This window comes from Natator depressus, chromosome 10, assembly GCF_965152275.1.
Source record: "Natator depressus isolate rNatDep1 chromosome 10, rNatDep2.hap1, whole genome shotgun sequence".
Classification (NCBI taxonomy): Eukaryota; Metazoa; Chordata; order Testudines; family Cheloniidae; genus Natator; species Natator depressus.
Window position 1 is genome coordinate 13,695,420 of NC_134243.1, and position 25,396 is coordinate 13,720,815.

The 25,396-nt window shown below is 43.7% G+C and overlaps 1 protein-coding gene across 3 annotated transcripts in view; it reads left to right on the forward strand.

The window, feature by feature from the left end:
• The first annotated feature begins 2,118 nt into the window (after positions 1–2,118).
• PDGFA (platelet derived growth factor subunit A) overlaps positions 2,119–25,396 on the forward strand; it is a 29,932-nt gene continuing 6,654 nt past the window's right edge. Inside the window, exons 1-5 of one of the 3 annotated variants that reach the window (XR_012641205.1) lie at positions 2,119–2,626; positions 4,207–4,303; positions 12,535–12,639; positions 15,016–15,203; positions 24,309–24,435. Coding sequence is in view for 1 of the 3 variants with exons in the window: in XM_074965254.1 (XP_074821355.1) it covers positions 2,564–2,626; positions 4,207–4,303; positions 12,535–12,639; positions 15,016–15,203; positions 24,309–24,435 (580 nt within the window). In the remaining 2 variants the exon portion in view is untranslated. The remainder of the gene's footprint in view (positions 2,627–4,206; positions 4,304–12,534; positions 12,640–15,015; positions 15,204–24,308; positions 24,436–25,396) is intronic. The other 2 variants (XM_074965254.1, XR_012641206.1) reach the window with 2 other exon arrangements.

Below are 25,396 nucleotides of genomic sequence, written 5' to 3' on the forward strand. Positions count from 1 at the left end.
CTATGCAATTGCAAAGTGCCCATTAAAGCCCAGGTTGTTTCCTAGAAGCATGCCCAAGCCAGTAGCACGTAAACCCCTTCGGGGGCTCTGGAAAGCATTCCCTTTTGACATGCTGCAGGAAACGCCGAGATGAAAGGATAAGTCTCCTGGCTGTGCAGTTACAGTCTATTGTCTTCCATGAAGGAGAGTTATCACTCCTCAGTTGTGTTATTGCAGTTAATCCACTTAAAGGCTATTGGATTTGCAGATGAGCTGAATTCTTTGCTCCTGCTATTAAGATGCTTTGCTGAGACGAGAAAGGGCTGTTATTTCAATCACAATGAGTTCAGTGAGATGTCAGGGTGCAGGGGACACCTTGTGCCCGTTTACAGCGGGGAAAGGGGGGGTATTTCTTTTGCCCCCAGGAGGAGGCTAGAAACGCCTTTGATTTGAGCACTCAGAGAAAGCGCCCAAATCCCAGGCCAATTATTAATTGTTAACGAGTTCGCTCAATCCGGAGTGTCATAAGAACACTTGCCCCAGGCGATCGGTTGTGTAAACGGTGGCCAAGGAACCCTGCCCTGCAACTCCATGGCATACAACGCGGAAAGGAGGGGCTGAATCAATAGGATACAGGTTTAATATGTAACAGAGTCGGCCCTTGAATAAGGGGCAGGGCACAAAACCGCTGCTGCGCGTTGACTTTGAACCTTTCCACGGGAGAGAGCTGCTCAAAGTCAAGCCACCCCTGCGCGCCCAGACAGACACACACCCAGGGCGCAACAAGCAGCTGCTCCAGCCCGTGGCAGTCTCCCGGCTGCTGCACGATGGCCCCAGCTCCCTATCCACCGCCTGCCTTTCGCAGGGGGGATTGGGGAGTGAGGCGGGGGCGAACATGCGCCCACCCCAGTGACCTCCCCCTCCCCACGCGATCACGAGCGCCTGGACTGCAGCAGACCGGGAAGAGCGCGCGGCGCCCGGGGAGGGAGCCTTGCACTTCATGCGTGTGCAAAGGAAAAAGGGGGTGGGAGGGGAAAGGTGCCGCAGGCGTAGGGTGGAGACGACGGGGAAGTTCTGGCCCTGCTGGCTGGGCCCCCCCCCCAGCCACTGCTCCCCTCCGAGGCAGAGACCCACCCACCCCCCAAGAGCTATTGCAAGCGCTTTCCTCTGAGCTTGGCATTCTCCGAGCAGCAGGACAATAGTATTTCCACCCCCAAAATATTTGCAAGGTGGGGAAGGGGACCATGTCAGGACCCATTAATAATCTCCTCCTTGCCCACTTGTATGGGAGAAACTCAGCTCGCTCTGCCGCTTAGCTGTCTCCTTGGAGTGACGCGACGTGACCCTCCCCAGGCAGCCCTTGGGTTTTTGGCGGGGGAGGGAGCGTATCAGGGGGTTGCTGAATAATGGCGATTTTCCTTTGCCTTATAAGCGAGACAAGGTGGATGCTTTTAAGGTTGCAGCCTAGATCTGCGCAGAAGCTCTCTCAGCCCTTCCCTGTGCGTTGGAGCGGCTGGCTCATCCCTCCCTCCCAGTGCCGCAGAGGGGACAGGGTTTGGGCTGGCAGCGGGAGGGGGCAGATAGCCCCCTCCCCCGGTTTTGCAGGGTCTCTCTTTCCCCGGTGCGGGGCTCAGCTGCCAGGTGGCTTTGCAGCGTGCGAGGTTGGAAACTGCCGCAGGAAGCCCCCAGCCCCTCCCACTACTTGTTGTTTGCTGCTTGGAGTACTCTGGGGGGGGGGGGGGGAGAGGGAGGCGCATGGGGTGGGAGGGTGCCTGTGGTATATTCTCCTCCTCGGGATTATTTCACACTCCAGACAGCTCAAGAACCCTCCCTGGGAGTTCCGAGTCCTCGCTCCGATCGGCAGAGCCGGTGCCGGCCCCCCGGGGATTTAAACCTGGCCTGTCTCCCGTGCAAAGTGGGGAAGAAACTGCACCAGGCCGCCTGTGATCTTGCAATATTGCTCCGATTTATTTTTTTTTTTAACCTCACCCCAGCCGGGGCGGCGGGGGAGGGAAAAGCGGGGGGCATTTTTCAGCAAGAGAAACATTTCGGTCCCTATAAATAAAGATCCATTTACGGGGGGGTGGGGGGGGGAAGGGTAGTGGAGGACCGGGGGAGGGGGGCGATCTTGCAATACATAAATAATTAAAGGAACCTGCTGCTGCTGGGGTTTGCCTCCTGCCGGGGAAGGGAGGCGGGTTTGAAGCGCTCCCGCATGTCTGGAGGGGGGCGAGCTTGTCTCAGACAGGTGATGGGCGTTTCGGCTGCGCTCCGGATTGACTCCTTGGGTTTCACTTTGGTCTGATCTAAGCAAATATGCAGAAGTACCGGCTGGTCTAGTCCTAAAGCCAAGAGGAGCGCGCGAGAGAGCAGCAGAAGCGGAGCTCCTCTAGCCAAGGGAACATACAAATCCCCCAAGCAAGTCCCCCCCACACCTCAACGTGAACGAAGAGCCCCGAGCCGCACGCCTCACCCGTGTCTTTCCCCGAGGGATGGTACTGAATTTCCCAGCCACAGGAGCCGGGCTGGAGCTCCGACACAGCACCCTGACCTTTGATTCGTGCCCCCAGTGTCTTAGAACGCGATGAGGACCTGGGCTTGCATTTTGCTGATAGGGTTTTGCTACCTTCCCTTTGCGTTTCCTGAGGTAGGTGAGACTGGCTTCTTGCATTGTTAATTCCTAGGGCTCAGCAGCGGTGGGGGAGTTGGAAAGAGTGTTTAGAAGGTCGTTTGGGAGGGGGAAAGCTCCTAGTTTTAACCCGGGCCGGGGGAGATCGTTTGTTAGTTCCCTGCAGGGCATCTCTCAGTATTGCTGCCGGGGGAAGCGATTCGCCGCGGTTGCTAGAATTTTGCAAAGGCAAAAACCAAGTTGCCATGTAGGGTGCAAATGGGTGAACGGAATGACCGTGCATTTTGCTCCAGGGCTGTTTGCTGGCTGCATGCTTTTTGGAAAAAAATTGCATACCCACCCCGTTCCAGTTTGCGACACCCATCGGAACGCAAACGGCCTTGGGATTATTTGCAAAGAAATCCGTGCTCGGACCTGTTGTTGCATGGCAAGGAGCAGGAATTATAGCGCGGTTTCCTGCTAACAAGAAACTAGAATGAAACCGCTAATAAAATGACCGAGGAGCAGTTACTCTACTGGGTTCATATACACACACGATCTGGGTTTAAAACCGAATTCATTAAAACCTCTTCTCCCCTCTTCAGAGCTGAAGTTGTTCTTGTGCGGCCAAAAATGTAAAAATAAATATCCCTTTGCACCTATTTATTTGGAGCCCAACCAGGGAGCAGTGGGGTGTAGTCTGACCTAAACCCATTCGTATAGTCCTACCGTGTGGGCAGTAGATTCCTATGGAGAGAGATCTAAGAGAAACATGATTTTCTGTCTCTCTGGGGATCATTACAGGTGGCCATTTGTAGGGGGAAATTTGAGGGAATTTGTAAGACAATTGAAACCCCACTTTGCCTCTCGCTAGCGGCACAAGGCACATGCCCACCCCAAAGCATCATACCTGGGGGGTTGTTATTATTAATCATTATTATTGTAAGTTTCATTTTCGTTTATACGTACAGCGTGGGTACTTGTTCTAGGATACGTGATTTCTCTCTGCCTCCCGACAGACGTTGGGGGAAGCTGCTGACGCCCTGGGTTGGTGTGAGCTTATAACCAGCTTGAAAACTTTGTTTTATCCCCTTCCTGTGAGTTTCTGGGAGGTTTAAGGATCTCTCCACCTGGCAGAAACTTTAAACCAGCTCAAAGATGAAAGTGTTAAACAATTGCTCAGGGGTTTGGGTTTCAGAGTCGTGGCGCATTTCAACTTGATCTCTTCTGCTGGTGGTGATGGCTCTATGAAATCATAAACACCTAGGCACCCTCTCTCTCCCCCTGCCTGTGCACAACAGCGGGGCTATCAAGCGGTGGTGAACGCAGGACGACTCCAGACCCTGTGGAGGGGAGATTTTAAATGTCTAATCGCAACACGTCCTCCGACGCAAGGCGATGCCTAAAATGAGTTACTTGAAAATGTTAAGCAAGGAGCCTGTTGAATAGAATTTCATGAGAAAAGCCCCATTCCACTTGCGTAGTGGGGTGCAGGGTAGAATCAGCTCAGAGCTTTCAGGGGCGTCCATAGGCACGCTCAGCCTGCAGTGCTCATGTACTCAGAGGTGATCCTGGAGCAGGAGGGGGAAGCAATGATTTGGTGTTTTGTCTGTTTGAAGGAAGCTGAAATCCCTCAGGAGCTAATCGAGAGGCTGGCTCACAGTGAAATCCACAGCATCCGCGATTTGCAGCGCCTCCTGGAGATTGATTCCGTAGGTAAATTAGTCTCTTTCCTTCCTTCCCTTTTTATTCCACTGTTCAGAGGGATGGCACCTGGGCCCACAGATCAGCACGTGTCTGTTTGTGGGGATAGCTTTAAAGAGACGGTTTCTGAATATTCCATTCACTCCTTTCTAGCGCTGGGTGGGCCGACAGACCTAGCCCAAAGATCAGAATCCAAAGCAGGGAAACCAGAGGAGGAGGATGATGAGTCAGGCGTTTCTCCCCAATCCCAGCAGGGTTCTTAGGAAAGTCCAAGAACAGTTACCCCAGACAAGGATCCATTTCCAAACCAGGCTTATTTTGCATTTAAAAATGAAACCATCGAAAAGTGAGCAGACACCAAATAAACTTGGTGCACTTTTTTCTCGGTGTAATATTAATGTTGGTGACCTTTGTACTGTGAGACCTCTTTATCAGCAGAAAAAAAGAATTTCCATAATATTTATTGTTGTTATTCCACTGCACCATTATCTTTAAACTACTGTGTGAGAGTCATTTAAAATATTTGCAACAATATTTATGAATGAAGTAATGTCTCTCCAAGATCTGGGGCTTATTGAAAGGAAAATAAACTGTCCATACTGATTTTAAACAGGAACCTTCCTAGGGAGCTTACAGACACTCATTCAGAAGAGAATAGCAGGAGGTTATTTTCTGCACCATTAGGCTTGTGAGACTGTACACTTCACTAATGTTCTACACTGGAACAAATGATTGCAGTTTGGAATCAGATCTCAGAATCATTGCATTATTGAGTCAGAATCATTACATTGCAGTTGATGCACTTAGCTGTTGGTGGTTTCTTCATTTAGTTTGTGAAAGAATAAAACAAACAGATGCATCCTCCATGAACCCAGAGTAAACCTCTACCTTTCTAAAAGCACAAACAAAAAGTCAATGAGTTGTTGCTTGCATTGGTATTGGGAGAGCTCCATTGAAACCGTATGGTATGCATTTTGGTAAAATATAGACTAGGCTCAATCCCCTTCATTCAATGTTGCAACATCTTTTTAAATGTTAACTTAATTGTCTTATTTTTTTTTTAAAGTGAAGTAATAGTGAACAGAAATGTACCAGAAACATAGTTTACAGACACGGCTTTCCTTTTTCGTGATGCTGAGCAGTAACTGGTGTCCCATTAAACTGAAGTTTCAAATACTCATCTCCTTTCACATTGCTTTGCCATAACGGCTGATTACTAATACTGTTAAACACATTCTTTCTTCAAAAACCCTCTTATCCATCTTGATTTTGGGTTGGTCTGAAATTTTTAGAGAGAAGTTCTGCCCTGATTGTTATTGGGATTAAATAAGCTTTCACAATAGGGACAAAATAAGGAATCCATATGTCCCCACCTAAAATTGTGCTTTATACCGTTCAAGTGCATAAGGACCTAATCCTGATTCCATTGGAGTTAGTGAATATTTTAGCTCCCGAGGGAGATGCCTGAGCACTTCGGAATTTGAACAGATTTTTTATTTCCTGTGCCTTTGAGTCAATAACTGGTAGATACAAGACTATATTATTTTAAAATATGGCAGTGAATGGAGCAGAGCAGAGGAACTTATTCCAGGCTATAATTACTTACCTAATTGCAAATATCAAGCAGAAACAGTACTGAAAAATTAAGAAGTTAACCATAAATGTGTTATTTCATTTTGCTGTTTTACTGCAAAGCATCAGTCAGAAAGCACCAGAAAAACAGGAAATATAAATATTTTAATATTTGAACATGAAACATTAATATTTTAGGGCATGAACTTATAAAAATTCCAAGGATCCAGTCCTGCACCTTTATTTTTACTTATGTGAGTAGTCCTTATCCAAGCATTAAACTCTGTTACTCTATTCTGACTAATGGTTTCAGGGCTGGGCCCTGATGGAGTTAGGTAGGCATTTACAATCTTAGTTTATGCTTAAACACATCACTGGACCCAATCCTGCAGTCTTTACTTTCATGAGTAATCCTTAGACCCCACGTATTATTATAGCTGTACAAAATCAATTAAAATTGAATTCAGTGGGTATACTTTGGAGATAAAGGATTGCAGGATTGGGCGAGTTTATTGTATGTGAGGTTAGCATGGACTAGAAAGTTAGATGTCTGATAGTTAGCACTGCTAAGATAACATTTCACGCAATATTCTTTCTTTTGGTTTAATATATTTGTTACTTAGAATAATAACTACATTTTAAAAGGGTTGGTTCAATTAAGATCTATGCAGCAGTTATGTTGGTGATTTTGCAGCATATACTCTGATAAATTATGGATTGCACAAAAAACTCCCAAACCCAAAAAACTCAAACCAAAACTCCACGCAACCCATCCAGTTATCACTTTCTCCCTCATTTTAGTGCGTAACCTTGCACATCCTTCCTCAAGTGACTAGCTTTATTAAACTCAATAGATCTTCTCAAATCAGTGAGAATTGCTCTTTTGGGCAAGGGTTTGCAGAATTAGGCTTTCATGTAGTAAATGTCTGACTTTCCTAAGAAACGTATAGCTCAGTAAGGGGCAGAGTCAGTGGAAATTGGAGAGAGAGAGGTCACTTTCTCTCTCACACTGTAAAACAAACACAGTATATGTTTTTCACAAGTAAGTCTTTTAAGTCAGAGTGGGCAGCTCTTCCTTGCATTCTGACAGATTTTGACTCGATCTTGTACTGCAAGGATGACTGATAACCCTTTCATAAAATTAGAAACCACACCCCCACACCATCTGGCATATTACTTAAAGCAAAACATTATCCAACATGGTGCTTATCAATGTTTTCAATAAAGAAAATCTGGGCCAAATTCTTCCTTGTTTGCCAGAAGCTGGGAATGGGTGACGGGATGGATCACTTGATGATCACCAGTTCTGTTCATTCCCTCTGAAACACCTGGCATTGGCCACTGTCAGAAGACAGGATACTGGGCTAGATGAACCTTTGGTCTGACGCAGTATGGCCGTTCTTATGTTGTTATGCTCTTATGGCCTGATCCTGCACTCCCTAGTCTAAGAAAACTACCATGGAAGGCAATAGGAGTTTTGTTTCAGTAAGGATTCCAGAAACAGGTCCCTGTGAAGGTTACACTGATGTAAATCCATTGAGTTCCACTGAGAGCAGAATCAAACCCTGGCTACTTAAAATATAAAGCATGCATGATCCCAGCTAGTAAATATCTCTAGCATTCAAGGTCCACAACTTTACTACTAATAGCTAAGAGAATAAATCACCAAAAAAGAGGCATTTCCTCTACTCTGCCTGCAAAATCTCTTTCGCTAGCAGTGTGGTGCTTACTATTCACACACTACCTTCTCCCTTCTGTCCTGTGGGTGGTAGAGTTCATTTAATCATCTAGTAGATTTGCCTCCTGGCTCATCACTGCTTGGACTGAGATGAGAATCTCCCACAGAGGGAACAATAGTTTCCCTGTACTAGTGGATGATGTTGGAGCATCAACCAGGAAATTCTGGTGTTGCTACAATGCTAAATTCTAATGGTGTATTATAAAATAACACACACACATGGAAAAATTGGTATTATGTTAGTTCATTAAATCACAAAGAGTCTAATTCATTAAAAGCTCCTGTTGACTTTAGCAGTCTTTGGACCAAGCCCCAGTTTAAAAATGGACAAGGATGCAGATATTATCTTCTATTAGGCCAGCTGAAAACAGTGAAGGAGGCAAGCTTTTGAGATATGTCTGTATTTTGCTCTCTTCTTCCCCCTCCCCTCCCGCAACATGATGTAGGGAATGTGGCTCTGGAAAGCTTAAATACTATAGTGTTATTCTTTTTAGTTACTAAATTACAACTCTCCACAGAAAAATGCATCCTACATGTTACTATTTTAATTTCTTTTCGTAGATCAAAGTTTAAAACTTAGACAGTCTCTGAGTTTGGATATCACAAGGGCATATTTTAGACCGGATAGAAATATGATCAAACTGTCTGATTTTGCCTTGGGCTTTTGGGAGTAGGACTGATTTGTAAGAGAGATTGTATTTGTTATTGTACATTGTATTGAATTCCTGAAAGAGAAACAATGAGAATTTCATAAGCTGATGATGATACCAGGAACCTTGGGCCTCCATTTCTTGTACACACATCAAGATGATACTTATTTAGCAGAATACAACTAAGCGCACCATTTGGGACTGTACCTTATGCACAAAAATTACATGTGAAAACGAGGATACCATACAGATATATAAGTATGCAACAGTTGCTTTAGTTTTAGGGCACTTTTCACATGCTTATTTAGAGAGTACAGTAATCACATTATTGGCAGTGTTATAGGAATGCTGAGATTTATGTATTAGCTACTCCGTGACATAGTGGAAAAATGCCAATCTGACAAAAAGAACAATTTCAACTACATTAAGGGACTGACCAGAGCTAATGGCTAGATTTTTTTTCTACCCATCATCAGAATGTTGTCAGTGCATCAGTGCATAAAAGATTAAAGAGACATTATTTGATCAGCTGCCATGAAAACATTTGTTTTATTAAATGAACTACCCCATCTTAAAAGAGAGTGGCATTCATCTTGCTCAGCACAGCATCCTCAAAGTTGACTTAGCAACCAGTACTTTTCAACGTTTATAAATTGGGAATTATACTTTTTTTCTTATATTCACATTTCTCAACTCTCTGCTCTTAGGACCTAATCCTGCAAGGTGCTTAGCACCCACAGTTCCCACTGACTTAATAGGGAGTTCAGGAAACTCTGCATTTCTGAGGCACTTGGTACCCTGCAGCTTCATTCTTTTGATCACTTCTATCTTATGGAAAAATTGACATAATTTCTGACACCATTCGTTCAGGAGCCCTTTAGTCAAATTGTGAGTTTATTTCTAGGCTTCAGCAGTCAACAGGAGAGTTCTCTTCTGGATTGCTGAAACAGCGTTGTTTTAACCATTAAAATGGTAAAAATTCCTCTTCTTTCATTGATTTCAATGGAAGTTAGGAGCCTAAATACCTTTGTGGGCCCAGGTGCCAAGAGGGATACAATATAGGCTAACTGCTTTCAGTTACAATAACTCGTGCAGTAACCACATGCTCCACAATTCTGCTTATAAAAAGACACCAATGATTGAGTGAAAAAAAAGCATTTTGTACGTACGTTTCATAATGCATTTAGATTTTAGTGGAACTTGTTTCACAGTCAGCTGTGTTAGCAGTAGGGTAGCTCTACCTTTTTTTGCTTTCAGGACTTGCACCCAGCTGGGCATATGGTTGTGAACCAATTGCATTTTATAGTGATACAGCAAGATACAGTATAAGCCAAGGGTCTTCAGCGCCTTACAAGTTATCTTAGAATAAGCACATCCAACATGTCATTTTGCTTGTAACCTGATGGTAGCATAAGACTAAATGGAATTCTGAGTTGTGCAACTGCGGTCTCATAAACACGTGGTTTCACATAGTGGTAGGTTGATGAGATTACTTCCTGGATCTTACCTGATTCATAAAGCAATATAGTATGACTGAGTTATGCTAAATCGGAGCTTTGCCCAGTAAGGGACGGAGGATTGAAATCTGGTACTCAGGGCTGCTCCACAATTCATTTCTTTTTTCAGCAAGATGGCCGCTACCAGCAGGAGGCTAGGCTCAGGAGTATCAGTTTTACAGATAGCCTTTACTTTTTAAACCCTGTTTGCAGGTAAGCAGAGTGGCTTCGCACCCTGTGCAAGTCAGGCTCTTGTGCTAAGCAGAATGAATGCAGCTTGCTTTTGCATAGGGTGACCATATTTCCCCAAAGAGAAAATGGGACACCCCACTGGCCGGCCTGAGTCCGCCCCGCTGCCCACCCACTCGCAGGGCCGGCCTGAGGTTCCCCTCCCTGGGGCCATCTGAGGCCCCCTCCCGCCCACCTGGGACTGGCCTGAGGTCCCCCTCCCACCAAGGGCCGGCCCAAGTCCCCCCCCCCAAGCCACTCTCCTTAGCCCTCCCTCCAGCGCAGGACTGGTGTTGCCACTCCCCCCCCTGCATCCCCCGCATGTACTTCCACACCCCTACTAAGGGTCACAACCCACTTTTTTTTTTTTTTTTTTTTTTTACAAAACTGTGTGTTTGTCGAGTTTGTTCTTGCCCACTGATGCTTAGTCAGTAAGAGCCAACAGGGCAAAGGCACAGTTTTGCCAAAAAAAGTCGGGATGGCTGGGAGAGGGCTTAAAAAAGGGACTGTCCTGGCCAAAACGGGACATATGGTTGCCCTGCTTTTGCACTATAATTTCTTGCATCAAAGAGGGAGAGGTAGCCAGTGCTTAATGATCTCCCAGCATATGGGAAATCATTAAGGGTTTGGTCCTGAGAGGTGGTGAGTACCCGCAGACCCCACTGAGTAAAAAGAACATGCCAGATGCTCAGCTAGTGTAAATCAGCATAGCTTCACTCACCTAAGAGTGGAAGGATGGCCTAGTGGCATTGGGGTGGGACTTGGGAGACCTGGGTTCAGTTCCCAGCTCAGCTACCTACTTCCTATTATTGTAACGATACGAAACTGAGGTACAGGGTGGATTAAGTGACATATCCTAGGTGACCTTGGATATGTCACTTAATCCACCCCGTGCCCCAGTTTTCTTTCTGTAAAATGGGAGCAATATTTCCTTACCCTTCAAGGGTGTTGTGAGGCTAAAAGCCAGTAGTGATCGCGAGGTGTTCAGACACTCCTGTGATGAAGGCCACATACATACCTAGACAGATTGGGTTCAACGGTGCTGTGCTGATTTACATCACCCCCACAGGATCATTCCCACTGTTTTAGGAAATGGGCAGGATTTGCCAACAGGTGAGTGGAAGTGTTTGCTGGAGGCTACAATTGCATAGCCCACTTAGTCTGCTTTTTTCCACTTATAAGAAAAGAGGAATTACACACTTGAGGGCATGTGGTTCCTTCTAGGGTGCTGAAGGCACCTGGGCTCTGTCTTTATGTCTCACTATGCACCCGAGGCGTGCAATTATTTCACAGCCGCATGCTCGGTTGGGTGTGATTCCTTGGGTGTGTGTGCGTGGGGCGGAAAGGAGTCGGTTTATTTATAGAGCAGCCATGTGTGATCCATACTGTTAACATAGCTGAGTGTAAAACAGGTTCCACTAGAGTCTGGATACATTATGAAACATGCATATGAATGCACTGGAAGCAGAAAGGACTGCAGCGTTTAGAAGGCATGCAAAGCTATAGAAAACAGGAGACCATTACATGCTGTTAGCAAGCAGAGAGTGTAATTGATTTTTTGTATGCCACCCACTTGTATTTTGTGTGCGTGTTACAGTTCTCCTTGAAGGCATTGGTGAAACCTATACAACAGCCCATTATGTCACAGAGGGCATTCCAATAGGCAGATTACCACACATAGGAGATGTGTTGGAATTTAGTTACATTTCAGCCTGCATTTTGTTTATACCAGCAATGCAGTATGTGCTCATATCCTTCTGAAACCCACTGCATGTGACACGACCTGGACTGCTTCACTTCACAAAACCAAATAGCGGAGCTGTCATTTTGTTGTTGTATACGATAAATGAAATGCCAAGTTTTCCATCTTTGCTTTTTCTCATGGCCCTTTAACCCATGTGGTAGGCTTATTTAGGGAACGAGACAAGCCTGGATGCAATCCCAGAGTCTGCAGTAGCTTCAGATGCCCCTCCAAAGGTTAGGATACTTCACAAGGGATTTGTTCTGCAACAGAGAGACCAAAAGGAAACCCAAACTAGTTATTGCTTGTTCTTGAGTTAGCCAGACAAGAGAAAGTTTATAGTAACAGCATTATTACTACAACACCGTATTTTGTATTACGTAGACTCACACCACCAGAACTCTTGGAACTTCTTATAAGAGAACTTCAATCTGTGTATTAGCATCATGAAATATTGTTATTCTAATTTCTACACCTAGATCCAGTTAGAAAGTTTATTATACCTTTCACAGGAAAAATGCAACAGAATTAAAACAGAATTGCCCCCGTATCATACAACACAGAGAGTTTCTATATTTTTCCATAAAACAAATATTAAAGAGTTAAAAATGCACGTTTGTGTGAGAAATTCTGCATTAAGTTCTGCCCTTATGCCCCTGCAGTTTTATTGGCAGGAGTCTCACAGGATTGTATATTAAGGCAGGATTTGATCCTATATGTATGGCTGATGCATATTCTTATACATTAATGGTGGAGAATTAAAGTGACTGTCGTGCTTATGACACAGTTAAGGTCTGATATTGTGTTTTCTACTTTAGGATATGATGATGTTTCAGAAACAAACTTGAGATCTCATAGTGTTCATTCTGCTAAACATGTTCAAGAGAATCACCCTGTACCCATTCGCAGAAAAAGAAGCATTGGTAAGAAACAACAAGCTGTTTGTGCTTAAAGAACAAAATCGTGGGGGGCTCCTTTGATTAGTCATGCAAGACACTTCATTGTGCAAAATAAAAAGTAGAAAGTAAAATGGTCTTTTCCTTTGAGTATGTCACTTTTCCAAAGTCAGTTGTTGCATCAGTCACCTTCTGCTGGGTAATCTATCCACAAGAGACAAGCATGAATAAATTCTTTACATTCACTGTCGTGTTGCAGCACGTTAAAAGGGAGACCTTAGTTGGAAAATGTGGTGATATTCAATGTATAATTCGTAGTGTGGGGAACAACTACTACAATTTGCTTTTTTTAAAAAAACATCAACAGTTGGTAGAGTTTTCAGGACAGAAGCTCTAGAAAAGGAAACAGCTTGACTCTTTAATTCAAAACCAGTTTATCCAAAAATTGAGAGCAAGACTGAAGTGCTATGACATTAATTCCCATCATTACACAAGGGACCAGGCATGTTTACAAGGCATTTTTCTAATAAGTATTAATGATGGTTTCAAACAAAAGCCTGGATATAAAATGAAATAGATGTTAATTGACTTCAAAATGGCATTTTTATGCAACACTTGTTACAAATGATTAGGTCTTACTGATTTACCATTTAATATATCTTTGGAAAACATGCATATTCTTATATGCTGTGGGCAATTCCTAATCAGTATATTTTAACTTTAGACTAAGATCTCATGAAACATACAGCAGAGCACACTGTTAGCATGGATTTGCACTGTCAATTGGCAACTGCAGACTCCTCACACTGAATGCCTCTAGAGAACAATGCTTCTAAAACCACCTGCTACACTTGGCACCTTATTCTGTAAGGTGCTGAATGCGTCCCATTTAAAGTCGATGGGAATGGCGGTCTTAGCATTTTGTAGGAGCTGCCCGGTATCTTGCACTATCAGGCCCTTAATTGGCCTAGTTAACAGCATTGTAGGGAGTGAGAAGCATCCTTCCTCTGCTGTGATATTTACCCACCCTATAGAGTTGTTTTTAAGTTTCCTCTGGGGGCTTGCCCATCGAAACGATCCTCTTCCCAAACCAAATCAAAGCAAATGTGATCCTAGGCTTTCAAGTTACAGGTTCAAACCAGATCACATTTTCTTTTCTTTATACTTCTATTGAGGATATTGAAGAGCATCCCAACTTCATCATACCCCAGCAGCTTAGCCTCTTTAACTGGACAGCAAAAAACAAGCTGCCTTCAGATAAATTCTCACCATTCAAATTTCCCCGTTGGGGTTGCCATAACAGAGATAAAGCATTCTTTGCCAGCCCATCTGGTCCTGGAGTCAAGAATGTCACTTCTTGAGTAGTCCTAGCTCTTATCATCCCAGGCTGCAAGAGATCTCAGGTTTGTGGATCTTGGATTGTTCATATGTCAGCTAAATGCACTGTGACTGAGCTGTCACCGAGCAATATCTCACAACATTGCTTTATTGCACAGCAAACATTATACAGCTAACCCTCAAATGCCTGAAACCTTTGTTTGTAAACTGGTCTTTCAGCAGCAGAAAGTTGCTGTAGATTGAGACCTGGTAAAATAATTTGCACAGCTGAACATAGTATTATAGGTTTCAGAGTAGCAGCCGTGTTAGTCTGTATTCGCAAAAAGAAAAGGAGGACTTGTGGCACCTTAGAGACACTTTTGGTCATGGTTTCGCCTTGTTAAAAATGTCAAGCCATGCATCATTTTCCCAGCTTCATTCAGAAATAAGGACTGCTGCCATTTTTATGACCGCTTGGTGTTAAGACCACTGCAGAACTGAAAGTTGGAGAAGGTTGTGTCATAAACTAAGGGATGGTGCATGGTGTAGCAATTACAGAAGCAGATTGTGTGCAGTTTATTAAATGTGCTTTGTATGTGTGAAATATACATAGATGCACATTATGGCCCTTATCCTGGAAAACAGCAAAGCTTCCACTGACTTCTGTGGTTCAGGACCAGTCCCTATCCAGCTATCTGATCAGGAACTAGTACAACAGTGAGAGTTTCAGACGGTGTCCTTGCCTGCTGTCACCTTTCAGACAGTCTGTGCCTCCCATTTATTTGTGCGCGCTCTGAGCTGCACTGGGACTTGGGCAGTGGAAAGCCGTTGTCTCGTGAGCTGGGTGTTTGGAGCAACTCAGTCTTCACTCTGGGGTAGCATGCACAGTTGAACGGGAGGCAAGCAGTAACAGCTTATCCAAGCCCAGCACAAAGGCTTTTCGTTAATGTCAGCAATAGGAGCATAGAGCACCTGTCGCAAAAGCCTGGGTGGGAATCACTCTCTTAAGCACGTAGTGGTGTAAGCATGTGTGCTCTAAAGCGAGAACAGCTGTTCACCTGGAAGTCTGGGTTCTTCTGTTTGCAGAGGAAGCCATTCCTGCCGTCTGCAAAACAAGAACTGTTATATACGAGATACCTCGGAGTCAGATCGATCCCACGTCTGCTAATTTCCTGATATGGCCACCGTGTGTGGAGGTGAAACGTTGTACTGGCTGTTGCAATACCAGCAGCATGAAATGCCAGCCATCACGGATACATCACAGAAGTGTCAAGGTGAGCAAATTCTGGTTGTAGGGATATTACTGTAAGAGTTTGGGAGCTTCAGACATTCTTGTGTGCATCCCGTTTAGCATCTACCTTTACCACCCTCACCCTAGCAAAGTCAGTTAGATATCTTGCTCCCTTGTAAGTGAGCAGATGCCTTTCATAAAATATGATTAGTGGAAAATGTTATTTTTGGATTTGATTTTCATGGATTCCTTTCATTTTCCTTTATATCTAAAAAAAAAAAAATAGTTTTGATTGTGTCTTTCCCACGATCTCTCCCAGAACAGATCTTGAATTTAAAAGATAGAATGACTCGAGGGGCGTTGGACTGCAAAATCCACTGCACAGAATTACATTTCTTTAATTAAATATTGTGCAGCCTAAATTGGGCTTTTATATGTGACAATATAACACTTTTGATCTGAAAAAATGTCTTCCAAGTTATTGTATCCCTGGGGTTAAGAGACTCAAGGCTTCATGCTGTATTTATTCATTAAGCAAAATCCATTTCTCCCTGCCACAGGCTTCTGGTAAATATTACATGAAGTGGATGGTATTTCTTGTATTTTGCTCTCATTTAGATCAGTGCAATTCAGCAGTTACTCTGCTGAAGTCAACAGAGTTGCACCAGCATGAGTGAGAATCACATTTCAGAATCACATTTCATTAACCTCTGGGCCCCATGCGTGACTGAAAATTCGAAGGTCAAAATTCTGTTTTTTAAAAACTCAAATATGGATTTGCCTGGTAGGATATAAGGAGTGCAGCAGCCACTGTGGTTTACTGAGTAATTATAAGAGGTGCTTCTAACACATTTATTTGGTCATTGCACATTCCAAGTAGAAAGCGTGACATCCCAACCAATGATGAATTATCTGAACCCCCGAAAAAGTGTCTGAGTTTTTTAATGGGCGAGGAAAATTTTCACACTCTGATAAGCTGGAAAACATCTGAACAGATTTTTTCAGTCTTTCCAAAAATAGTTATACTTTTCACTTACGTGCCATCATTCCTTTGTGGATTTTGATACACTTTGCAAATATAATTAAAAAAATAAAAAATAAATAAATCAGGGACAACTCGATTAACTGCTGGGCTGAGAACAAAGTGGAGAAGTCTAAGCCCCAAAGTATAAGCCACTTAAAATAGAGACCTAGAATGAAAGTGCCTCCCTACCTGTAACCATCATATCACTGGTGAATGCAATGTTAGCACCTTTGGGCCCAGTCCTGCTCCCATTGAGTTCTCTGGGCCAGATTCTATAGTTAATATGCAAACATGGTGCAAAGAGGTGAAAATCAAGCTGCAAATGCCGAGCAGAGAATTTCCCTGGCTGATGAGAATTTCTGCTGGTGCATCTGTACCACAACCCGGTCTCCACCCCTCCATCTCCCACTGAACTGTAGGGGTCAGGGAGTGAGCGAGCCACAGCAATCCCCCACTGGCGTAGGATGTATTAAGGAACGTAAGCCAGTGATAGAGTTTAAAACTTAGGCAGCAGCTTTAAGTTATGCCAATGCTGGGCCTGTCATCTCCCCACCATTACTGCGCCAAGGAATCTGTCTCACTGTCTCACACAGTTCAGTGATGCACATTGGTCCCCTTCAGGATTACATTAATTTTATTAAAAGTTACCCTATCAGGCAAGATGATTTTATGGCAGCATTAATAAGGTGACACCAATGATATCGATATACACATCGGCCAGTTCTTCAGAAAATTCCAAGGCAAGTTCCCTGCTCCAAACAGTAATTAAGAAGCAAGAAGGACAAGAGGTCAAATAGAAACAGGATGCTCATTGTCGAGGTTGCCCACTGACCCCACAGTCGCATCAGAAATCTCTGAACAGAATCTGTATTTGTATCCTCCAGAGTTGGCTTCTCTTGTAGGCTTTGATATAATTAATTGTTGGGTGAGCTTTTTGGAAATCCTGTATTTAGAGCTCAGGGGGTGTGCATGCCATTATCTAGCAAAGCCCCGCATGAGGGTCCCAGGAAAGGTAGGAGTTGTTTTGGGGGGGCTTGTCTGGGTTATTCCTGGAATGCAGTTGAGAGCTCTCTTGTTTTTTCCATGATGTCAGGCTGGATAAAAGCGTTCTTTTGATTAGGACTGAAAGGGCTTTCCTCCTTCCCCTTTTCATTGACAAGGTGGTGAGATCATAGCATGCCTAGTCACACTGCAAAAATGTCCACCCAGAAAGGTCAGTGAGTGGGTTTGCAGACGTATTATCTCACAGGCCAAAGCAAAGGAGGTTTCTTTATGCTCTTGTGGACAAAGTTATCATTTATCAATTAGTCAGAGTGTTAGGGCTGGAATGCGAGGGCTTAATGCAGGTGCATTGAACGTGGGTGCAGGCATTAGGGGCATTCCTCTCCTAGGACTTGAGCCTAAGGCCACTGAGATCAATGGAAAGACTCCCATAGACTTCAGTGAGCTTTGGATTAGACCCCATGTACACCAGGCAGGGGGCTGCTGCTGGGGAGCCAAGCAGTGCTCTGGGGCAGCACTGCTGGTGGCCCTGGCCTCCCACAAAGGGGCATGGGGACAGGGGTGCTTTGACCTTTCTCCACTTCCGCATGAGCCAGTGGACTTGGCTGGCATTAATACAGCCGGGCACAGGCTGCATCCTTTCAGAGGGTGATGGAGCTCACACTCCAGGATATGCTCCTTTTGGGGCTCCCTCTGCCTTCAGGCCCCTCTGAAATCTCCCTACTTCCAAATGCAGCCAATAGTTTTAATAGTCACAGCGTGATCCTTTGTTCTTAGCTTGAAAACAAGCCATCTGATACTATGGAATCTCTTTCCTCGCTGAGCGATCAACAAAAAGCAGGGTCTGAGAAGTGGGGCTGCTGCATGGCAGCACAGAGAGCACCTATGTCGGATGTATCTCCCTTTCCCCACGGGAATATGTTTTAAACAGTCTATTCATAAATAGCATGAAAGAACGCCTGTTTGATTGAAATGAAATGCCTGTTTTAAAGTCACTCTCCCTTGTTGACCTTCAGGTGCATATAAGCACAAGTTCTGTTGCTTGTATTTTTATGCTAACATACTCGAGGATTCAGTAATTGGACCAGACTTGAAGTGTTGGCCGTTTCTTTTATTGAACCTCTGAATACCTTTTCTGACCCGGCTACTGAAAAGTCTGAACCACGGTGCAAAAGCAAATTGCTTGGTCCTGCAGAATTTTGACTTTGGGAATTCCTCTGTGATTAGCACATGGCAAGGAATCCAGTCGCTCCCTAGTGCCAGCTGGTGGAGTGTGATTTTTTTTTTTTAATGTCACTTGTGGAAGCATTTTCTTTAACTGTGCCTGTTGCTGCAACAAAACTCAATTCATAATGCGTAGAGGTTTCATTGGTTTTATATTTGTTCCAGAAATATGTCAGGTAGATGAAGTTTTAATCAACCCAAGGACCTGGAATATCCCTTTGTTTGGCATTTCCTGAAGTTTACTTAACTGGGTCAGCCCAATAGCAGTCATGAAAAAACCCACATCTTTCCATTCAACAGATCTGCTGGTTTGTTCCTAGCCAGGAGAGCAGATGTGAACATTATGGAGCAAATCCTGTTCCCAATGCCAATCCCGAGTAGCTGAGCTGGGTGCTAGGGATCTCTGCAGGAACAGCAGGGAGCAATCTTCCTTTCCAATCTGTGGAGCAATAGCAGAAGGGCTCCATCCACTCTCCTTATCCGCTACTTCAGGTGTAATAGCTCTGATGGATTTGGAGCTGCTCTGCATTAATTTATGAATGTTGCACATTGACCTGGTTAATGGGATGTTTACTGTATGGAGGTGCTGGTGTAATTCAATAGGGGGCTGTTGGGAAAGACAAGCAGGAAGGGAAAGAGTAGCCCAAGATAAGCCACTTCTCAGCAGACAAACACTTGAGAGTCATTCAGAGACAGTGCCAGGGCAGGAAAGGGCAGATACGCAAGAGATCAAAAGAACTCTTGCTCGTTTAAAAAGGAACACTTCCTGAAGAGAAAGAGGTGGTTGTTCAGGAGAACCAGACTGAGATGCATGGACCTGATGGGGGTATCTTCCTTGGTGACCGTCAAGGGATGATAAGCCTTTCGGTAAGACAAACAAGCAGATAGAGTGTTTCTTGTTATAAAATTCTTTTTCTTGAAATGTCTTGTTCTTTCTGTTAAAAGAAACAATACCTTGGTTTTAAGAAGTCTGTCTGATCCCTGGATATCACTAGACTCCTGAAGGAAAGAACCGCGGGTACCCAAGTTCAGTTAGACCTGCTGGGTAAGAATGGTTGATCCACAGAGTGCTGTAGCCCAGAGCCTGGTGTAAGAGAGGGAGAATTGCAGAATTCCACTCCGCCATGGGTTAAGGTCTGCAGACTGGGAGACATGACAGATATGTGTTGCTTGGTGCACTACTGGAAGGTGTTCAGATAATATGGTGATGAGTGCAGTATAAGAACGAGTAGAGTAGAGAGCAGATGCATTCAGTGAGACCAGAAAAGAAACAGAGGTGCAGTAACTGTACAATAGCCTCTACAGTCTTTGTATGCCCCATCACATGCAGGGGTCAGTGGCTGGTGAGTCCCTACAGCAGTAAATCCAGCAACCCTACACCCAAAGAAACCTCATGGCTCCCTTATCTGGCCTCCTCTACACTGTAAAATGGAACCGTAGTGGTTCCTCTACCAGCAAGGCCTTCTGGACTAATTATGCGTATCCTGGTAGGCGGTCCATGAGGTCACATGTATGGTTTAGGGGCCATGGACATCTAGGTAGCAAGAATCTATCTGTAACAAAGCATTTCTTGAGGAGTGTAGTGGATTCTTATCTCTTCAATGTCCCAGTTAGTGTCCAGGGCCAGGCCGTAGTTTCCCTCTGAGGTAGGTTTAGTGCTTCCAGTCAAAACAAAAGTCCTCCCCTTCCAGGGCAACCAGATGAATCCAAAGCAAAATGATACAAAATGGTCCTCTGGTCCTCCCCAGGTTCAACAATCCTCATTCCTGAGGCAAAGCTAATCAGATTCTCTGTCCTCACTGCGCTAAGTATACTCTTTTCCTGTGACTCAGAGCTAAATGGCTCTTTCCTTGGTCCACCATGGGCCACAGCTCTCTCCCCATTCATGTAGGGGAGTGAAAAAGGGACTTCCTCCTACTCTTTCTGGAAGCACCAGTCTGAGCCCCTAATTGTGTAGCCAAAATCAGGCCTCAATCCCGCACCAATACTGTTTTGCCCTATACTTTGTCCTTCATGTGCTTTGTCACTACCCTGGGTTTCTTTCACTAGGCCTCCTCCTAGGTCCTAGCCACAGCCTCTTCCAGGCTGTTTCCTCTGCTCTCTTGGTGAAGAGCCACACATCAAGTCTGATCTCTCCCCAGTTTCTCCTCTTCTGAGGGAAAGCTGCTCCTTATATTCCCTGATGCTTCTTCCCATCATGTCTTGCTGCATCGTACAATTTCCAGTGTCCCTCTGGGGACTACGTCTTTCAGTATTCTCTTGTTTTGTGCTGAAATGGGACCAGGCAATACTTGATCTTTAACTTCCCTTTAAGAGCAATTGCAAACCCCATAACAGGTAGTGTTATAATAGTTCTTGTTCCATAAAACACAATTGTGCAATGACTTTTTGACCTATTATAGGCAAATGCACCTTGCCTCAGCTGTGGTTTGACTCCAGCTGACTTCTCTGTGTCTAGTTAAAACGCAACAGACCTCTTTCTTCGTTCTTTAACTTGACACCTCAGTTGCAATTTTTAGAATTGCCCAGGTTCATAGAGCTTCATTCCATCATACCATTGCTAATCCACTTCTGAGCTAGAGCAAACTGATGCCTTTGTTAGTCATTTCATTTCTGAAAAGCATCCTAATGCAGGATTTTATTTCATGCCTGGTATGTTAAACAGGGACCATCCAAGTGGGTTTTGTTGTTGTTGAGTGTTATAGTAAAAGTCATCTCCCATGCTGAGAGGTTTCTTGTAAGTTCTTGTACAGAATTAATTTTGTTATTATGCTGGTGGGGTTCTCAGGGTTTTCATGCCCAGAGTCCTGCCTTTTTCCTCTGCTTTGAGTCTCTGATTTCCATGAGACTCTGCATTGCAGCCTGCCTGGGAAAACTCATTGCCATTCCTTATGTATCACTGTTGAACAATTTGAAACATTGCCTTCCCCTTGGGGCTGAGGATACCATCAAGTGTTCCCACCAGACCAGATATTTTTATCTGAGCAACATAACTTTCCCCTATGCTCCCTTCCCCTCTTCCCTTCACTCCCTCCCCTCTCCTTCCTCAAACACAATAGGAATGTGGAATAGAGACCATAGAGGTACAAAACATAGACCCTAACCTTCATATTATGGTACAATTATTTAAATGTAATATTAGGAGGAAATTAAAAAGAAACACAAATGGAACTTGTCTCCCCCATCGTTTTTATAAGTAATATTTTTGGTGGATTTTGTTGTTGTTGAAGGTTTTTGGTTTTGTTGCATTAGAGAAAGATGAAGGAAGCCCATGTTGAAATCAGTGGCTTGCTGAAGACTAACCATTTCAAAGCAATGGGTAGTACACAATAGCGTGTAGTTATCCTTCTCTTGCGAGCAACAAGATAGGGACAAAAAGAATGCTAACCTAGAGTTGGATCCTGTGATGTCAAAATAGCCATGGTGTTTTACATCAGCTGAGAATCTGGCCCAGAGCCTAATGTTTTAGCTTAGCATTAATTATAGATCCCATGGTGGCAGCAGGTGTTATGAGACAACACAGATTTAGGAATTTAATTGTATTTGATGTTGCTTTAACTTGAGAAATTGAATGTTTACAGCACTTTATAAATCTTCAGTCTTAACTTGCGTTGCCTGAAGGAGAAAGAGGAGCCTGGGGGCTGCGTTTTTGTTTGTTTTAATTACAATGCACTTCACTAAAAACCGTAGCTTTTAATTGGTCAGTGTGAAGTAGGTTATCATCATAGAGTCTCTAAGTATCTCCTCCTACATCTTCCAGTGCATGTAGTATAAAGTAAGGAGCGGAAGGTGTGTATATGTAGTTATCTCAATTTGGAAAAAAATAGAGATGGTCTAAAATAAAGTTAGATTACAGTTTTAGTTGCAAGTGATTTTTGATGATGCTGGTTAATTCCAACAATTGGAATATGCATGGCAGATATCAAAGCCATTTCATAATTGCTGGGTCTCTTTCTAGGTCTCTGGTTATAGAGGTCTTAATCGCTGTTTGTTATTGTGAATTTTCAGGATTAGTCATCCTTTGATGCCGGATGACTCAAATGTACCATACACTTTCAAATCTTTGCATTCAAAGCCTTGCTAGAGTTATACTCTGATAGATGAGCCTGAAACATATTGCTGTGACCCATTGTTGACCCTTCAGCAGAGCATTCTGACATGTTAGAACCAGCTCTAAATCTTTTTGTATGGAAATCTGACAGCCTCAGAAAATGTCTTTAATGTGGACATTTTAAGTACTGCATCTGTCCGTGCAGAACTGTTGTTTGTTGGGCAAATGCAAATAGGCTCCAGATCTTGTTGACAAAAGGGTGCTGTGACTGAAATGTAGGTTTGAAATCTTGGCTCTGTTGAAGTCAGTGGCAAAACTCCCACTGATTTTAACGGGGCCCAGTATTTCACTCTAGGCTCTGGGTACTCTCATTCAGTTGTCCATTGGTCATGTGTGTCCAGAAAGCTAAAGGATGGTTTCTGACAGCTGGGAAGTATAATTTCCCCTCCCTCCCCATGTTATGAGAAGGATTTGCCGCTTTTGGAAGGACAGAGGGTCAATGTTTTCTCAGTGCTAAGATCAAGGAGCATTAAAACCCCCAACAAACAAATCAATACACAGTTAGCAAAAGGGTCTAGTAAAAATTGTGGACACTGATCATTTTTTAACAACCCTGCCTATTTTAATGATATACCGATTGACTGGTGCTATGTCCTCAGAGCACCACATGTGTGTCAATCATCTAAGTGTGCAAGGGATCAGAGGCCCAGTCTCTCGATTTCTCTCTGTCTCTAATTTGTATAAAATAATACAGTATCCGCACTATTAGGTTTCATTGCTGTCCATGACAGCCCATCTTTACAGCCCCGTACTGTCAAATGGGAGCCACATTTTGGATGTCTTCCTAGTGCCGAGCAGGATTGCAAAGCAAAGCAGCTAGAAGATTCCCCTTTGGGTGTGGTTCTTTCCTCAGCACAAGGCCCTGTCTATAATGGTTTCACTCAGGTTTAATCTCAGTGGTGGTTGCACAGGGCTCTAAGAAGGTTAGGCTGGCCAGCGTGAATGGGGCCAGTGCAAGTTAGAACAAGGTTTAAAATCTGTGTTCTATCTTTGCTCTCTTCCAGAGCTAGAATATGGTCCATGCTAGCCCACCAAACTGTGTTAGAACCTGTTTGTACTGTATTTAAGCATATTTGCTATGTAAAGGCTAGACTGGGCCTGGAATGTACCTGGAACCTAAATACTAGTTAAATATGTGCTCAGTATATCTGAAGAGGTAACATTTCCATACAGTAGAGAGAGAACATCAAGCAAGATGGATGTGTCTCAGCAAAGACTTTAAAAAAAAAAAGCTGTTAATCTCCTTTTCATTTTCTTCCTAGTTCTCCTTTAAAGGTAAGTGAGCTCTCATTTACCTGGAGATTGCCCAGAGTTGCTGCAAGAAGCTTACAGGACAGAGAGGGGGTGTCCCTTGTGAGATTTGGAGCTAGGTTCTCAAAACAGCACTGGTGCTTTCCATGCCTTCGCTGTTTGCCTTAGTCTTAAAAACAACAGGTAGTTCAACATAACCCTGGTGAAATGTTGTAGAGAGAAAAATATATTCGAATCTGTAAATTCAGCAGACAAATGCAGATTTGAGACTGAATATGAAACTTTACCTTGACTTAGAAAAATCCTGAAATATAGAATTGCTCAAACCCCATGAATGGGAAATCAAACTCTTGGAGAAAAAAAACCTGGTCTGTTTGGAATTGCTGAATTTGTATAAAGGATGTGTCATGAAATAAGTGTGTGATGTATGTGATGCTGTACCAGGATAGAGGTGGTTTATATAGATATGTATCCACCTGTCTTAAATCCTGTTATGCATTAATGTGTCTAAGTACAAACACCATTCTTTTTTTTAGGTGGCAAAAGTGGAGTATGTTAGAAAAAAGCCAAAATTAAAAGAAGTTCTGGTGAGGTTAGAAGAGCATATGGAATGCACCTGCACACCATCAAATTCTAATTCAGATTATCGAGAAGAGGAGACTGGTATGTCATCCTTTTATTTTTGTACATGTACTTTTATCAGATGGGAACTTATATTTGTAGTAAAGAATATGGACCCAACCCTGCTCCCGTTGACCTCACTGAGACCCCTCTGGTTTGAAGGCGTGAAATTAGAACAGGATTTGGGTTGTATATAAAAATTTGGATTCAAAGTTGAAATTGCAGCAGTTTTCTTTAGTGCAGCCTTTAAATTAAACGTAAACTGCATAACATAAAGATCTTGCCTAACTGATTTGAAGGTTATGCTATTTGTATCTTGCTGGTAAATTCTATCAAGTAACGACTCTTCTGAGATAGAGTTAAGGCTGACAATTCCCTTTACTAAAGGGAAAACCAGGTTTGAAACGAATAGAACATTTTATTTAAAAAGAATTTAAATGTTCAAAAGTAAGGAATTTTGGAATTAAGTTTCCTACTGCAGCCTTTATTCAGTTTTCATTTCTCTACCCATCTTTGCAGAGATTGTTGCCAGTTGTCACATTAAACTTATGCCTGGCTTGTTGAGAATATGAATTACAGAAAAAAGGGGGATTTATGATAGCCCAGGTTCTCTCCTGTACCCAGATCCACTGATCTCAGGGGCTAGGAGGCATTCTGGAAGCTGGGTATGGAGCAAGCTGCCCAGGCCTTGGCCCGACCCTGGTGTAAGTCAGAGCAGCCTAGCAGTTTACTTTAAGTTATGCCAGATCACTGGGCACCCTAAAGGGTCATACACCAGTTTTAGACTTGGTGGAGTGCTGGTGCCCCCAGGGATGAGGCAGGCAGTGTAGCAGCTGGCAATGGTGGATAATGTATAGGGAGGACAGGTACAGGTAGATCTTTGGCCTATCTGTGGCAGGGTTTTTTTTCCTGCAGACTGTAGTAGGAACATTCATGGGGTTATTGTGTGATGTCTTGCCTATATCAGGAGATAAAGTAGTGTTTTCTGTTGCTGAGAAAATAG